This window comes from Dunckerocampus dactyliophorus, chromosome 1 (assembly GCF_027744805.1).
Source record: "Dunckerocampus dactyliophorus isolate RoL2022-P2 chromosome 1, RoL_Ddac_1.1, whole genome shotgun sequence".
NCBI lineage: Eukaryota > Metazoa > Chordata > Actinopteri > Syngnathiformes > Syngnathidae > Dunckerocampus > Dunckerocampus dactyliophorus.
Genome location: NC_072819.1, coordinates 24,521,092 through 24,538,662, shown reverse-complemented (window position 1 = coordinate 24,538,662; position 17,571 = coordinate 24,521,092). Strand labels below are relative to the sequence as shown.

At 39.3% G+C, this 17,571-nt stretch overlaps 1 protein-coding gene across 3 annotated transcripts in view; it reads right to left on the bottom strand.

Annotated features, from left to right (window-relative positions):
- The window catches only part of gnb1a (guanine nucleotide binding protein (G protein), beta polypeptide 1a), a 44,516-nt gene that overhangs the window by 7,570 nt on the left and 19,375 nt on the right, over nucleotides 1-17,571 (bottom strand). For 2 of the 3 annotated variants that reach the window (XM_054773533.1, XM_054773515.1), the window contains 5 exons: nucleotides 7,014-7,120; nucleotides 6,798-6,836; nucleotides 6,551-6,657; nucleotides 2,509-2,572; nucleotides 2,177-2,339 (listed from right to left, as the gene is read on the bottom strand). In XM_054773533.1, the coding sequence (XP_054629508.1) occupies nucleotides 2,177-2,339; nucleotides 2,509-2,572; nucleotides 6,551-6,657; nucleotides 6,798-6,836; nucleotides 7,014-7,070 (430 nt within the window). In that variant the 5' untranslated portion in view covers nucleotides 7,071-7,120. Of the gene's footprint in view, nucleotides 1-2,176; nucleotides 2,340-2,508; nucleotides 2,573-6,550; nucleotides 6,658-6,797; nucleotides 6,837-7,013; nucleotides 7,121-7,463; nucleotides 7,630-17,571 lie in introns of those variants that run through there. The other variant, XM_054773523.1, reaches the window with a different exon arrangement.

Genomic DNA, 17,571 nt, shown 5'->3' with positions numbered 1-17,571 from the left:
GTCTCTTTAATTGAAGTAATTTTAGAAGCTGAATTGACTAATCCATACAGAAATACTCCACAACTTACTTCCATAGTTCTTCTACAAGCAAGTACAGTTTGTGAACCCCTCCCTACAGTGAAGGAACTAAAATGCTGACACACTTCCTGTGTCATGTGACACCGATCAGATGAGTAATTCTTCCCTTCAAGCTCAAAATTTCTTTACCAGGGGCCTATTGCACAAAAGTAGGATTCAGACATCCAGGATAAATGACTAAGCTGAGATCAACCAACCCAAAGCAAGAGCGTCTTGGCTTAATTTGGTTGCACAAAGCCCAAGCCAGGATGAGTAGACACCGATTAATCAAGCCGGTTGGAACCAATCCCGGATCAGTTTGTGTCCTCGGCTTCCTTAAATAGACCCCACCTATCGATCACAGAGTCACCGATTCACCATGGCAACGGGGGCTGCGTACTTTCACCCCACGGAAGTGGAAATCCTGAGAGGCTTACGAGGAGGCTAAAGAGCAAATAAAAAGGCAAGGCAACACCGCCACAGTCATAAATCAAAGAGAAAGACTGGCAAAGTATTGCAGAGACGATCTACAATACTTTGTGTCTAAGTAGTGCACAAATACACACTCACTGCTCAGCTGAAACAATCATAATTACAATCCAAATAGTTAATGTTATGTTTGTTGCATGTTTAACAAAACAAGAACAGCGGTGCACACTAATATCTACAGTATGAAAAAGTCTCTTACAAAACCACTAAAATTGTTCATCATACAATTCCTGCAATATGAGACAAGGTGGAGGTTCAGCGCAGGCACTACATGGAGATACTTTCACGGTAGGGCTGGGCGATGAGACCTCAAATCAATATCACAATAAATTGGGCGGTTTTGCCTTTATAACGATAAATGTACAATAAATCCCCAACCACTACAGTATATATCTTTGCCATGTAAAAATAATTGCAGAAAATGCAAATGAACTGCTTTGATTAATTGATTAATTGATTAATTGACCAACTGGCACACATTCCTTTTAATGAAATATAATGCATGTAATGGGCCGCACCGATTCCGCCTATAAAGCCTTCTGAAAAAACCTCCAAAAAGCGCCAACAACTCTGCATTTACATAATGTGCTTTGGGTGGTTACAAAAGTTTTCATACTCTGCATTTCGTGTTCTTTTGCTCAACATCATCTTTGTGGAACCCAAAATAAATCTCCCTGGGACTGCGGTCCACAAATATGAATTAATCGTAAGCGTGAGTCACTTAATACATTTTTGTGTCCAACCGGGTAGGTTGGCCATTAAAATTCAAACAATTTGAACTTTTTTTAAAAAGAGAGAAATGTGAGAAAATGTTAATGCCTGTCTGAGAAAAGTGTATAAGCCTTAAAACATATACTGTATATAATAATTTAAAATTTCACTTATTTCGGGTTATTTTGGGAACCTATCCCCCGCAATAAACAAGGGAACACTATGTAATTAAATGGAATTTAAATACAAGCAGACAACAAAGGTGAAATACCCAAAGTGCAGGTGAGTGGGAGTGGAGCTTCACCTCAGAGTGTATTGCTGTGCAATGCCGGTCTGAAAGCTGCATAAACCCCTCCACATTGCAACCCAACCCCTAACCAGTGACACAGCCAAGAAGGCAGAGCCTGGACGCACTCCTCTGTTGCCAAGTTGACAAGTAGATAAGACAAAAACACTGAGCTGGCATTGTTCAACTACAAGTTGGAACTATTAATGCTGACACCTGTATTGAAAAGCCACCATTTGACAGACGGTACGAATTGCCTGTGAGAAAATACATGTCACAACCGCCAATACCGCAACATTAAAGAGTGAAAGATGACATATTTAAGGAAATTATGACATATTTTTGTTTTTAAATTATTATTATTATAATATAAGTGGTTTATTTGGTCTTAAAAACATTTGACAAATAATTGTTATATGTCAATTTGTGGGACAACATTTCAAAACACACCAGCATTGTTTTGTGAAAGTTTGTTTATCCAGTCATATTTTTTCATTGTACTTTTCTTAAAATCAATTTTAAAATTTTGTCTCGTCTCATGCATTGTCTTGTCTCTTGAGTTGGGTGTCTTGTGACACCCCTAGTATAGTGGCAAATGAGGAATAAAGCACATCAATGCGGTATGCAGCCTACCTGTGTGTCCAGCCAGCTCGCGGCTAACACGCACATTTCCCTCACGGGTCTTCAGGTTGTAGATGGAGCAGATGTTGTCCAAGCCCCCACAGGCAACATAGTTCCCAGAAGGGGCATAGGCGCATGTCATCACCCAAGAGGAGCGCAGTGGAATGGCATGGACCTTAAGAGACACAATAACAAAACAACATAAAAGGTCAGTCGTGCCCTTGGTAAGGCTGTAATATTAAGTGAACACTTACTACATACAATATGCACACAAAATTTAAACCTTCAGATTTGTCAGAGAAGCTGCATAATCAAAACATATCATTTTTAACTTGTGACTGTACCTTGTTTGTGGTGTAGCTATCCCAAATAATGAGCTTGCCATCCTGGGAGGCACTGACCAAAAGCCTGAAAAAATAAAAATAAATTTCAAAAAAAGATGGCTTAAACTATGCAGCATTTTTAAAACAACCAATTTGCTTATGTTCCATAAAACACTCAAACTCACAAACTCGTCCATGCACTTTTAGGAGTAAGTTGTGACACTTCAAACAAACAAACAAACACACAGACACAGACACAAACACAAACACAAACACACACACACGCCGCTCAAGACTTCTAAATTCATTTTATTCAATTCATTCTCCAGCAAACACCCGTGACTAGTGGCGGTTGCTGGGGGGGGTGGCTCCGCAGCTGCTGCTGCTCGTTGGGGAAAGAAACCACGACAGACAGAAGAGAGTCGCCAAACACAACGATACTTGTTTTTAACAAAGACAAAGTCACTGGGGAACAGTAAAGTTCACAACGACGGAATGAAAAACTTAGAAGATGCTCCGGTGGAGGTTTATACTTGTTTTGCTCATTTCACTGTCAATCAAAAAAGGGATTCCGCCTCACACGGATTATCCAATCATTATACAGAAGCAGAATGTCCAGGATAGCCCACTGCCCCATAAACCCCAGAGAAGCTGAGCGTCCGATGTGGACAAAGCCCAGCATTTATCCATTGACCGTCCAGTTTCGCACAGTGGAACAACCCATTCCAGACCTCCCCATCAAAGTCAGCGACTGACTGTGTATAAGCGCTGTGGGGATGAAGGGGGGGGCCACATTTTTTTGGGAAGCTGAGCTTCCCTTGCAGTCTTAGAGCCATCGCCACTGCCCACGACCCTAGTGAGGACAAGCGGCATACGGCATAATGGGTGGGTGGACGGACGGACGGAACGCTCAGGAGTGACTGGGGGTGAGCTTTGCTATCTAGGTAAATCCAACAACTAATTACAGTGGCAGTCCCAATGCACAAAAGAGCAGGCAAAGCAGTGAGCAAAGCACAGTAAGGCCCATAGGGAGACCGAAATCTTAACTACCATGGCACAAACGGATCAGCACACTGAGACATGAACATGCTCAGCAATAGTGTCAGAAGCAGAGATTGGGTATACCAATCCCAATTTAAATGACACAAAAAACATCATTATCTGCATACATCTTTCTAGACCACACATTGGCCATAAAAAGTTTACTTTGCCACATAAACTAGTGATTTGGATATGGCTTGCTATGCCATTGAAATGGTTGCACAGTGGATTCCCGCACATCTGCCATTTTTGCCACTTGCTGGCAGGCTAGGTACACCTGCAAAAAGCAGGGATCCACTGTATTCTGTATTAATTGTAATTGCTAATGCAAATATACTGCTCAAAAAAATTAGAGGAACAATAAAAAAAAAAATCAAATCTAAACTGGGGGGAAAATGATCTTGAATATCTTTCCTGATTATAATTGGGTGATTAGTAACAAAATGATGCCACATAATTTGATAGAAATGAAAATGATCACCCTATAGAGGGGAGAAATCAAAGACACCCCAAAAATGAAAGTGAAAAAATGACTGACTTCAAATTCTGCATATTCTGGTGTGCGGTGGGTTTTAACCAAGTTTGTTTTATTCAATATTTTGTTTGCGGCCCCACTACGGCCTTACTTTAATTACAAACTGCAATCTTTTGCTCTTTTTGTAAGGAAGTAATATGTAAGAATCAGCCCATCGCCGATACCCCCAAAATTGAAGAAATCCGAATCTAGGCATGCACCGGTCGATTGGCGGGATGCCTAGATAAAACAGGAGAGCAGACACATGGCAAGGAGTTGTGCACTATTTTCATTTGACTGGGGTGAAGGTGATGCGACATCGGAGTTCCGCTCCCCCAGTCTCATGGTTGCTGGGGCGTGAGATGTGTAAAGGCTAAAGCCTGAATTACTCTTTAGTCTCATCACTACGGCGGCCCTTCTGACGCCATCCTGATTTATTTGTAGCTTTTTCGGCAGAGGCTGACACATCACTTGCAATTCCCCACCAGAATATTTTCGCCATTCGCTGGCATGGTAGAAATGGAACTCCTGCAAAAAGCGGTGATCTACTATATTCTGTATGAAGTGTAATACTAACGTAAATACAGGAGCTCTCTTTGAATAGTTAGTTAGTTTCCACTGTAGTAGTAAATAATGTTGACATCCAGATCGTTGTTTGAGCTGGACCAATCTACGTGGAACATCAGTCACTTATTGTACATGTTGCCCTGAAACCGCTCATATTTATATCGTATTCATATAACTGCTTATATCTGGCTTCGCTGAAGTGCTCCTAAATTTGTGCCATTGTTTTGGCTTACTTTTTTACGATATCGCAGAAGGGAGAAAGAAAAAAATCATGTAATATAAAAAAAGCCAACCAATCACAGCTCTGAAGTCCATGTCGGTGTTGACGTGAGGTTAGAATTTTTTGGAGGTGCACGTCAAGCTTGGTTTGGAGGGGGAGGAGCCAGCCTGTGTCACTTACACGGGCGCTGTGCAGCAAAATTCAAGCTTAACAAAACGCTTTTTTAGGTAGTAAGGAATGCTGTTCATTAGGGCTGGGCGATATGGACCAAAACTCATACCCGATACATTTAGGTTGAATATGGATATACAAAAATATATCCTGGTATTTTTTCCGCTAACTGTGTTTAAACAAAATCAAAGTCAAATATGCGTGTCAAGTTGTTTAACTAAAATAAATACTTAACATGAGGATGTTTTTTGAAATTTTAAATCTTATCTGAAAAAAGCCGCTAAAAATAAAGTAGGCCATTCTCTTTTTGAAATACAGAAAAAGTAAAATATACTCTTTTTTTATAACCTACCATTAGCTATGCTCAAATTGTCAGCTAATAACGAAAGCCCAAAAGAACAAAATATTAAGGAGTGCCCAGTTTAAGAGGAAATTTTTAAATGTCAGTAACTCAAAAATACTTTAAATTGAACAGTAGTATTTTTAGGTAAACATTTTTAGAAGTATGCATGTCCTTATTTTGTGCCAGTAACACCAACCCATCAATCAATCGCTGGACACTGCAAGTCCATCGTTTTCAGCAGGATTTAAAAAACGTTTTTTCCACTGTTGCAACAGGGACTATATCTTAGCAATATGATAGGACACCGCGTATACACACAATTTCCTTTCATGAGGAACGCAACAGGAAAATGAAGCAGCGAGCTTTGTGTTGTGGCAGAGTTGTGCAGCCAGCGCGGAGCTCCATACATTCTTTTATTGGACTTGGTTTTAAGGTGCTGAAAGATTTTGTTATGCTCTGAATTCGAATTACCTCCCAATTACTGAGTCACTGCTTTTTCGTTGTTGACTAATTCTTCCACGGCAGACAATGTTTCGCCCTCCATTTTCATAAAAACTGAGCCGCTAGGCTTCTGCTCCACCCCTCCTCACTCCTCCTGCCTGCAAGGAGGGGGGCGGGGCAGAAACTCTCACACAGCACGAGGGAGATACAGGTGAGATGAGGGCGATAGATTTGTTTAAAAAAAGAGAGAGAGAGAGAGATGAGGGCGATACAGGGCAAATCCAAGTCTATATCGATATGAACGATATAGTCGTTTTTGATATTGTGCTTAAAGTAAATATCGATATTTTAATAATATCGATTCATTTTGATTATTTACCCTACACACACACACTCAAACCGCAAACAGGACACACAACAAACAGCAGACACTGTAGAATGGTGTCTTCAATGCATGTCCAATAAGCGTTCAAGAAAAATGTAGCATCACACCATCTAAATAGACTATAGTCAACTTGTTAAAACACTGGGTTTATGTTAATGTAACTGATCACTTTGGGCAGATGTTAAAAATAGAAGACCTGCTTTTTATGCAAGCTAGAGCTACTCTGTGAAACCAGGACTTTGACGTGTGCCTGAGGAGAAACACCCAGTACAAAGACACCAAAGCATGCTTTTATATCCGTTTCCTGCATTCAGGCAAAGGGGTGGGTCGATGGCATGAAATATTTAGTTAATGGACTGACTGGAGCTGAAAAGAGATTACCTTGAATCAGTTCCCCAGTGCATGGCATAGATTTTAGCCAGATGCCCCCTCAGTGTCCGACGAGTGCGCATCTGAATTCGGCCAACAGGGTCAATGTTAGCTGTAATCTAAACAGGATTTAAAAGAAAAATGTTACTCTGAGGCAAAAGGACAAAAATAGCATCTATGTACATTGTAAAAGTATGTGAAAAGGTACATATAATTATGAAGATCTTGATGCTTTATGTAGTATGAACGTATTAATTACCTGGGACAGGGTAGCATCAGCACACGCTTTCCTGGCATCCTGAAACATAAAAAGCCAGGCACATTTGACTCAAGGCGTAAGAATAACTAGCTTATGAAATTGTGTTCTTATTTGAAGATATGTATCAAGTTTCAATTTGAAGTGTGCAAAACATGACGCCATTTGGAAAAAAAAGCCATCAAACAAAAACATACAGAAGGGCAGAGGTGGACTTACTCTGATCTGGTTCTTGAGCTGCTCAGCCTCCTGACGTAGCTGATCCAGTTCACTCATTTTCCTCTGCTAATGGTGTGCTTTGCTCCGCCACCTAGACTCTTTCTGATCTGGGGAAGATAAAAAAGTAGAAATTAGGTCAAAAATAAATTTCAAGCAGTTCATCATCAGCATTATGTAGTGTAGTTTACATTTAGTAACATGATTGCAAGATGACCTAAAAACATTGTTTCTACAATTGCAACTGTATCACATCCAGTCGACAGATCCCAAAGTTGCAGAAATCCAAAACAGCCAATTTCCAGAAAGCTCAAAATTTCCTCTTTCACTATAAGCTTAGATCACAATTACGTCGACAGCAAATCACCACACCACTGAAAGCCATTACTTAACACCCAGATAAAAATAATTGAAAGAAGGGAAAAAAGAACCAAAAAATAAATCAAACTTTACCCCACAACGATTGCCAAAACCAGGCAAGGTTCCAGGTAAATAAAAAGCAGAGGGATAGATCAGTTTGAAGTACTACAGGTGACACAGGTGCACAGTTGAATGGGAGGCAGCTGACGACACTCTCCCTGCTCTGGCGTCTAGACTCAACTATCCTCCGATGTCATTTCTATAATCCTGGGACACAGTTGATTCAGCTCCTCCTGCCAAATCCGGTTAAGACGAAACCTGCTGATGATCCTAAAAGCAGTGGCTATCCAGCTGACCCCAATCCTTGGGTTGAGGCTCTTAACACTGACACTTTCACTTTCCATACATAGAGAAGACAAATCATATTGACAAGTGTAATAAACAGTAGAAGTGTAACGATTCATTCACTACATCGATGATCTGGGTTCTGAACTTTCCATTCAGGATGCAATATATACACACACATCGCCGTTATAGGTAATCCATCGATTGAATCCATATTCGGAAATGAAACATTGGATTTAAGCATGGCAGGCTTTATATGGATGTGCTTTTTTGTTTTACCACTTTTAATGATAACAACATTAAACGTTAGTCTGCCTGTCGGTGACGTCACTGTCTTCTGGGTATATGGTGGTCATGGGAGTTGTAGTTGACCTGTGAAATACAGTTGATTTGCTTCTTTTTTTGGTCAGTTCATTCAGTATTCATATTTAACTCATTTTAAGTGACATTTATGGGAATAATATGCAATGTAAGGACGTTTTGTACGCCTCTGGACGGTAGTTTACAGTCTAGTAGCAGTGACGTTGACCATGGTGTGTCCAGGTCATATGAACACATAACATAACACATATGTAGGGATGTTACAAATACAATCCCCGTATTTTAGTGATGCAAAAAATCTAACACTGTGCGTGCGATTAGGAGAGTCCATGGAGACGTCCTTAAAAATGCAATTTTTTCCATACGAAATCGGGTGTATTTTCATTCGTATCCAGAAAAGCCAAGTCCAACTTTAAGTCTTTCAAACTCATGGATCAGAGCTTAAGGACAAGATAAGAAGTATGTAGGATATACTGTACTGTAAATTCACTTTATTATCTACCTGCAGATTAAATTTCATTAAAATCTGATGGTGCAAAATATGTTAATTTTGCCCTGGAATTACTGTGTACATGCAATTTGTAATGTGACGTGGAAACAAATCCAGCGTGCTGCTGCAGCATTTATGACACTTGATTTTCTTCCCTGGACTATTTGATTATCAAAAAATGCAAATGGCTACTCTGCTGACTTTTAAAACAAATGTCACAGCCTAAGTTATGATATGTTTTGTAGTAAGGTTGTACTTGCCAAGGTATGTGGGTCGATCACAGCTTTTGTCTTGACTGAATGTTAAAGCAATGGGAACCAAAGGTACTATTTTCTGGTATGAAATTTGCTTTAACTTCTTTAATACTTGGGGTAGAGAAGTGAATGAGGTATCAAATTACAGTTCAACATTTGTAACATTCCTAACATACTGTATGTCAGCTGCAAAACGTCTGTCAATGTATTCTTGCTAGTTGCTGCCCCTTTCTTTCAAACGGTTGCTCTAATCAGGAGGATTGTTAACACAAAAAAAACTCCTGCTTCTATCGGCCTGTACAGGTGAGAAAGTTTCAAACACCGAACTTAAGATACTGTGCCACATTCATTTTCTAAGGAATTTGCATCATGTCCCTCATTCGGTGCACAAAGTGCAGCTTTGGATTGCACTGTTTAAAGTAAATAATCATGGCAAGTTATACCACTCTGTTCATCCTGATTTTGTATTGCATTTTTAAGTCATTTTTGCACTCATTGATCATTTATTCTTAAGTACGTCAGCATTATTAATAATTTATACCTGATTCCCTAACAAAAAAACAGGAATCTAGGAAACTTCACCTGCACTGTCCAGTATCCAGGTATTTATTTCACAGTCACACTGCTTAAATTTTTGGCTAAAACATTGCTGAACCAATTTAAAGTTACCGAATCGTTTCGGAACATATTCTTATAAAGGAACCAATATCGTTCTCAAATCGTATCGGAAACCACGAATCGTGATACGAATCAAAATTAAAACAAATCATTACACACCTAATAATCATTGTTACCTGTGTGTTTAACTGTGGCAACTGCATCTGATGCAAGACTATTAGTGTACAGTACTTTTGCTCATTCAAGTTGTGCCATCAAATCCAGTACAAGTTAATCAGTCATGTCAACAATTAAAATTTTAGATGCAGCCTTGGCCATTCAAAATAATCAACCTTAGTGGTTATAAAAAGCTACCAAACATCGTTACCTGCTTGTTTTTCCTAGATTCTGGGATTTCTGACATCTTCTAACAAAACATCTTATCCATCAGGCAACCCAGGAGCTAACTGTAAGCTGATTGGTCGGTGTGGCTAAATGGGTCTACATCAAAGCAAGGCCAATCTAAACTTGGCGATGAAATATCTTGTAAAAATTTCACAGGCTAATTCCTATGTTGTCAGTGATCTATATGCACGTGTTAGAGACGATGGCTATATTATTTATTTTTGACAAACTGCTGACTGAGTCATTTGTTCAGTTGTCATCTTACCCCTAGGCTGAATCCCAATTCTACCCCTTACCCCTCACCTCTCATCTTACCGCTTACCTCTAGGTTTTGCGCGTTCACAAGAATCAAGAGGTGTCCCAATTCTACTTAAACCGAGGGGTAATGGGTAAGTGCTAAGGGGTACACACCCCTTGAAAACAAGTGTGGTCACAGACCAAACTTGAAATGGAGGGGTAGGTGGAGCTTCAACACCCGCTGAGAAGACGAAAGCGAGGAAACCGAAATAAGCATATAAATGTAAGTAATTACACATAACTATTGAGTTTCACAGTAACGTCAATCATGTTTTATTCTATATTCAATCATTTCCTACTCTATGTAAATATTCACCATGTTTTGAATTGTTGTTTTTTGGTAGTTATACCTAGCCAGCTAACACCGATATCTAACTTCACTGCAATCTACTGCATTTCATAAATGATTACACTATGATTAGATAGCAACAACATTAGCTTGTTAATTGTAAATTGTATTTTAAAATCGCTCGATAGCAAGGGGAATCTACAGTACACGCCCCTACAACGTAAATAATCCGTTCCGAGAACCTTTATGTTATAGGGTTTTATGTTATACGAAGCGTAAAATACATGTAAATAGCCTAATCCGTTCCAAGCTCTTCCCCAAACTCAACCCTTTGGGACTTCAAAATATTCACCAAATATGGTGGGAAAATATAAGAAAACGTTAGCATGAACATAGTACAGTAACATTCCAATATAAAATAAGGTAATAAATAATATTACTGTAAATGAATAACGCTGAAAAACAACAACAATCCTACCGTTCACGAGATGTCTTGATCAGGAGCGCAAGTGGAGGCAGGAAGGAGGAGGAGGACTAGCCTGAGTAGAAACGCGACTCAAAGAGTCTTAAGAGTCAGCTGGTCTCACAGACAAACGCACACGCACTACACGATAATGCTGTGTGCAAAATTTTAATTTGTAACTTAACTTAATTGCTTAAGTTAGTTTCAGGGGGACTACAAAGAGGAAGGAGTTTGAAGGGACAAGCCTGTCTCTCACACAAACTCATGTACATGCTGTATAACTCAGCCAATGAGATGAGAGCGTAGGCGGTGCCCCGATAATCAGCCAATGAGATGCGAGCGTAGGCGGTGCCCCAATAATCAGCCAATAAGATGAGAGCGGAGGCGGTGCCCCGAAAATCAGCCAATGAGAGCGTGATGCGTCAGAACACGTCACCAAGTGTTAGTCTGAACTTGCACCGACTTGAGGCATTAATAAAGTTGATTGAAAAAAAAAAAAGACTTGCAGTGACTTGACGCTTTGTTATATAAAACTTAACATAAATTCTTTATGTTCAGTGGAATTTATGTAAAAGGAGGTTTATGTTATGCGAGGTACTACTGTACATTACTGAACTGTCCGTCAGAGTGCCATGTATGTGTCCGACTAAAGTGTGCCCTTTCTCGGCCACGGCGGGTGGCTATCCCCGCTCTATACTCTGGTTCTCCCAAGCTCCGTGGCAGCCCCGCTCCAGAGTGTACAGTGACATTGGCGTTTCATATTAACTATCAAATTATTCATGCAATGCAGCAAATTGTAATGAAGTCTGTTTGCTGTGAATTATAGGCACTCTAGTCCACCAACAATTCTTACTGTGAGATACAGTATGTTTATTGTATTCAGCATATAGTATGGATGGTCAAGAAGTGAGCTAAATAAAAGATGCAAACAACACGGCCATATGTGGACAGCACACAACATTATCAATCTATAATCAGCTTTTGGAATCTAAAATTGTCCCATCTTTTTTTTTTTAAACCACCACTCTTATTTGTTTTTGGCACACTGTTACTACTGTTACTGTATTTACAATGAGTTAATAGTTGTCGCCCATCAATCAAGCATATGTGTCATTCCTGCAGGAGATGCTGAGCCAACTGAAGTCAGCACTCTGCTACACAATACAGTACTCCAGTATCATTCAAAAGCTACAATCTCAGTATGAAAAACTCAAATACAGTGTTCCCTCGTTCTGACGCGGTTCACCTTTCGTGGATTTGCTATTTCGCAAATTTTTTTAGTGCTTTTATTATTTATTATTATTATTATTATTATTATTATTATTGTTGTTGTTGTTACAGGCCGAGCCTGGCCCTTTAAGAAGAATTGCATTGTGGGATGTTTAGTGTCTCTCTCTTCGTTCTCTCGTCTGTCTGCACCACCCATTGTTTTCTGCATCCTGACTGGCTGCAGACCATTGTCAATCAATCAATCTACTTCGTGCTGCCCTGCCTCTAGCTTGCTTGCTAGCTAGCTTGTAAATTAATCTTCGGTTCGAAGGAGGAGGACTACAACAGGAGGAGCAGCAATATGTTTTGACAAGGATACAAAAACGCTACAGTACAGCAGAACGGCACCAGGATGAAAATGCACTGTCATAGGAGTGTGACTTAATTTCTTGTGTCCCACCTATAGGTTGAACATTAAAATCCAAACAAACGTTTGAACTTTTTTCAGAGTGTTCAAACAAGAGAAATGTGAGAAAATGTTACTGCCTGTCTGAGAAAAGTATATAACGTGTATGGTGAGGTGTTTTACAGCCTTAAAACATATCATAATTGCACAAAAAAATGAAGTTGGCCACTTAGCGGATTTCACTTATTGCGGGCTATTTTGGCAACCAATCCCCGTGATAAACAAGGGAACACTGTACAACAAAATGCCATTCTGGACTTTCTTACAAAACAATCTGACAGGAGGAAAGCAAGGTCAAAAAGGGAGGTTTTTAAACCTTGAAATGATGCTTGTTAAGGTTTATAAATTTGTTGATGACGTTTGCTATATTGTTATTTCTATTTCATATGCATATTTGATACGTTTTCTGTATTTATAAATGTTACAGTGTTGGTTGTAAACTGTTATTACAGTTGTTTGTTGTTTTGCAATTAATGTCAGTTTGTAAAAATGTGTGCCTTTTATTTATAAAAAGGTATTATGACGTATTCTATAAAACATTGAAATAATGTAGAAATGTATGTGCCTTACTTTATGGTAGGAAACATTTATTATGAACCTTTTAATTATCTCATCTGCCTATGTCACAGTCCGCAAGCGGTGAAGGGTGATCATGTAATCACAGTCAAGTGGTGTCCCATTTCTTAGTGGTTTCTTCACCTTGGCCCTGGGTTTTAAGGGGTAGGGGAAGGGGTAGAACTGGGATTCAGCCTTACTGTTTTGCAAATGCCTAATGGTATAGAGGTGACAGGTGAGCTTTAAACCGTGAATTTACTGGAGGCGGAAATTTCAAGGAAAAATGGTTTATTAATTGAGTACTTTCATTTGGTGGTGTATTTTTCAAACTTTTTTTTGGTGTTATGAGCACTTTAAGGCATAACTCAGAGGACTTTCTTGTGCTGGTGTTGAGGCCAATACTGTATGAGCTCAATAGAAGTGACTGTCAGCTATTTTTAGAGGTCGAGGGGGAGGAGAAAGAAGGAGGGAGGAAAGCAGATTTCACATTTTCTAGGCACTCCTATCAGTGCCGACATCTTTTGCCCTGCACAGTAACTAGCCTGAAGGAAGTGTTTGACTCCACGCACACAGCCACACAAGTATTTCTCCTTACCACAAAATCTATATACATGTAAATACCTCTCACTTTCACAGTCCAGAGTAAACCTCTTAAGAGCAAATTACATACAATGACATGACAGCTTGCCTGCTGGTACAGCATAAATTCATTATTTTTTTGTATCAAAGAAAGCTGAAATAATACACACAAATGGGATTTCATCTAATGTCGCCAGTATTTATCTAAATACAGTATATCAGAGCAGATCATTCATGTCATTCCATCAAATCTAAATATAGATTCAGAAAAAGGTCTCTTGAATAATTAAAAGATAATGGTTTTGTTTTAGCAGAGGGCTCAAAAAGGCATCATTCATTCAGATTGTCCCTTCTGGTCCAAGAAATGGGACCCTGGAACTCCCAAGAAATGGTATAGTGAGGAGAAGTTGTTACAATGCTGGTGCAAGTGGACATATATGCTTTATTTTCCTGACTCTAAATTGCTCCAGAGTACAAGTATAAGTCGCACCATTTTATTCCATAAAATCAGAGACCAAGAACAAACATTTCATCCTGAACGCTAAATTATAGTAATAATACAGTTATTCAGATTAGGATTGCAGCTATATTTTAGTAATAGAGTGTCCTACAGAATTTTTTTTCAATTAAATCGAGTAAAAAAACATTTTTGCTTGGTTAAAGATCAATTATAAATACACAAAAGCAAATGAAACATTTCAATAAATAACGAATGACCAATTGGTTTAATTTTTTCAATAATCAACCATTTTATTTCTTAAATTCACATTATGCATAGGAACAAACTGCATTTTCTTGGGGCTGAAGGACTACATCAGGGGTGTCAAACTCATTTTCATTGAGGGCCAGATCGCAGTTACAGCTGCCCTCAGAGGGCCACTTGTAACTGTCAGTTTTTATGAATCTAAATATGACTATAACCTCATAATATTATTACACAGTTGCCCATGCATTAGATTATTATATTTTTACTCACAAATTGATGGATAACTTGCTTCGAAATGAGAAGCGAAGTGAGAATGCCATGGTGACAAGCAGACATTCAAGTATTTGAAAAATGCTTGGAATATCTTGCTGCATGATTAGATAATGCTGACGTTTAGAAGAACCGCATGCAGTACAATTTTTCTCTGTCAAAATGACACGTCAAATACATTTAGAAGGGCAGAGGTGAAGTGCATTACTGACATGCATTATTCCAAGGGTTTCGCGGACCGCATAAAATGATGTGGCGGGCCACATCTGGCCCCCGGGCCTTGTGTTTGACACCTGTGGACTACATGATAGTGCTTTTATAGATTAATTTATCCTTCCCAGACTAACTATTTACTGGAAAAGGAGAGAAATAATTACTTTAAGACATTACTAAGACTAAATTACATATTACATTATGTTGATGGCTGTGCATTTATAAATGCGAAATGCATACAGGCTGACTAGAAATAAGACAAATATTCTTTATAAGATATTGAGTTTTTGAAGTCTTCAAAGTAAAATGAAGACACCTGTAGTTGAACACATTACTCTCAACTGAGTGAGACACACTTCCTTGTTCCATACACAGTATTGTCTGGTAGAAATGAGCAGCTACTGATTAGTGAGCTAAAATGTTTTAATTTTCCATTTTCTTATCTCACAGCACTGTGTTTTTGCATAAATAAACCACGTATGAGGTCACTTTACCATTGTAATAAACTGCCACAGATTAAACAGTAGTCATAAGAGAAAGCTAGCCCTCCACACGGCTAACGTTATGTTTGTAAGGCACATTAACATGAATCTCACTGATTTGCGCTACTTTAATTTAATCTTCTTGTATCTTCCGCTCCATTCGAGAAGAGATGATGTAACATAAGATGTGCTGTTATGGTATGCAAGTACCGCATTACAACGGTTACATGTCACGGTGTACAATTTGCTCTTTAGCCACATTTACTGTCTGTTTTTACATTTTCTTTTCCTTCTTGTTCATTGCCTTGTCGCATTCTCTCGCCTCTTCAACCTTCCCCCGGCATCCACTTCCTTGTTAGTCCTCTGTGTGAGCAACGTAAGCGTATTGGTGATGTAAGCGATTCGGGAAAAAATCCTTGATTATTTTTTGTAATCGAGGCACTCCTATCATTTGAGGACCCGTTGCACCCCTAATTCAGATAACCATAGGCTAAACAACCTGCAAAGTCATCTATATTCATCACCATCTATATTCAACGCTTCACATGGATGTATTGAACCGTTTCGGTTCTACATGTTCGGTTTTGTCCACTTGTGTACGGTTCCGATTATATTTTATGCCATCTTTCTCATTAAATTTATTACTAGAGTGATCTAAGCTCTTCACACGGAAGTCCTGCGCGAGAATCCGCACGGACGCCTCTGAGTGTTGGACACTGACTGAGGGGGAGGAACGCGAGTAGCTCGCAGGTGTGACTAATGGCATCATGGGAAATGCAAGCGAGAAGCCTGAGTTGGAAGACCCTCCAATGTCACTATGGTGTCCTGTTTGGGAACACTTTGGCTTCCTTGTTAAAATTACAGATGGACAAAGGCAAGTGGATAAATCCCAAGTTGTGTGTCGACATTGTTCCACGGATATCGGGTATGCTGCAGGAAACACATCTAACATGTTAGCACACTTAAAGCGGCATCATCCGGCAATGAACGTTACATCTACAAGAAAGAAAACCAGCTTAGTGCAAACACCAATAACTTTAGCAAATAAACAACCTCTAGCAAGCAACTCTGACCGAGTCAAAGCAGTAACACATGGTATTGGAGTTTTTATATTCAGTTGTTCAGAGTGCTGGCTCTGATGGAAAAAAATTTTAGACTACCCTTGTTTCTTCAGTTTCTTTCTTCCATCCATCCATCCATCCATCTTCTATGTCGCTTATCCTCACTAGGGTCGTGGGTATGCTGGAGCCTATCCCAGCTGACTTCGGGCAAGAGGCGGGGTACACCCTTGACTGGTCGCCAGTCAATTGCAGGGCACATACAGACCAACAATCATTCACACTCACATTCATACCTATGGACAATTAGAGTCTCCAATTAACCTAACATGCATGTTTTTGGAATGTGGGAGGAAACCGGAGTACCCGAAGAAAACCCACGTACACACAGGGAAAACATGCAAACTCTATCTTCTGACTGTGTGGCCAGCATGTTAACCACTAGGCTACCGTGCGACCTCTTCAGTCATTTTAATGCCTGATACAACTAAAAGGTACCTTTGTTTGGACAAATATAACAATAATAAAAATAGCTCATAAGAGTTACATTTTTGGGCAGTACAATGCTATAGCTATTCATGCAAGAACTTTAGCGATTTTGGTTATTATCAAGAAAACCATGGAAGTTGCTAGATATCAGCTCTTAAATTCAACTCTGAGTTACTGTATATACCATTATATCTGTCCAAACAAATGTACCTTTAGTTGTACCAGGCATTAAAATGGATCAATAAACTAAAGAAACAAGAGTGGTCTAATCATTTTTTCCATGACTGTATATGATTAAAGTTCTTAAAACTCGCTACGAAATACCATCACGTCCTCACTTCAGCGAGAAGGCACTTTATGAAAAAGCTCAACATGATGTCGTCAACGAGCTATCACGTCCGCTATTTCACTTACAACTATTTAACTCTTACTGTCCATTACTTTCGCCACAATGTTTAAACAATTGTTTAAATACAACAGTTTATTTTATTATTATTTTTTCTATTTTAAAAAACTCTTGAGTCAAATTTATTTGGCTGCATATTTCATTACTTGCAGCTTGTAATCTGCAGAATATGATTTTCTTTTTGGGGGCATTTGTGTTCCGTCTTTCTCAGTTGTTTTTAAAAGTGCCACACGCTGTGAACAGGCATGCAGACGGAACCATGTGACACTCCAAACCATAGGAGAAGAAACGGATGCGCATAAGTCCG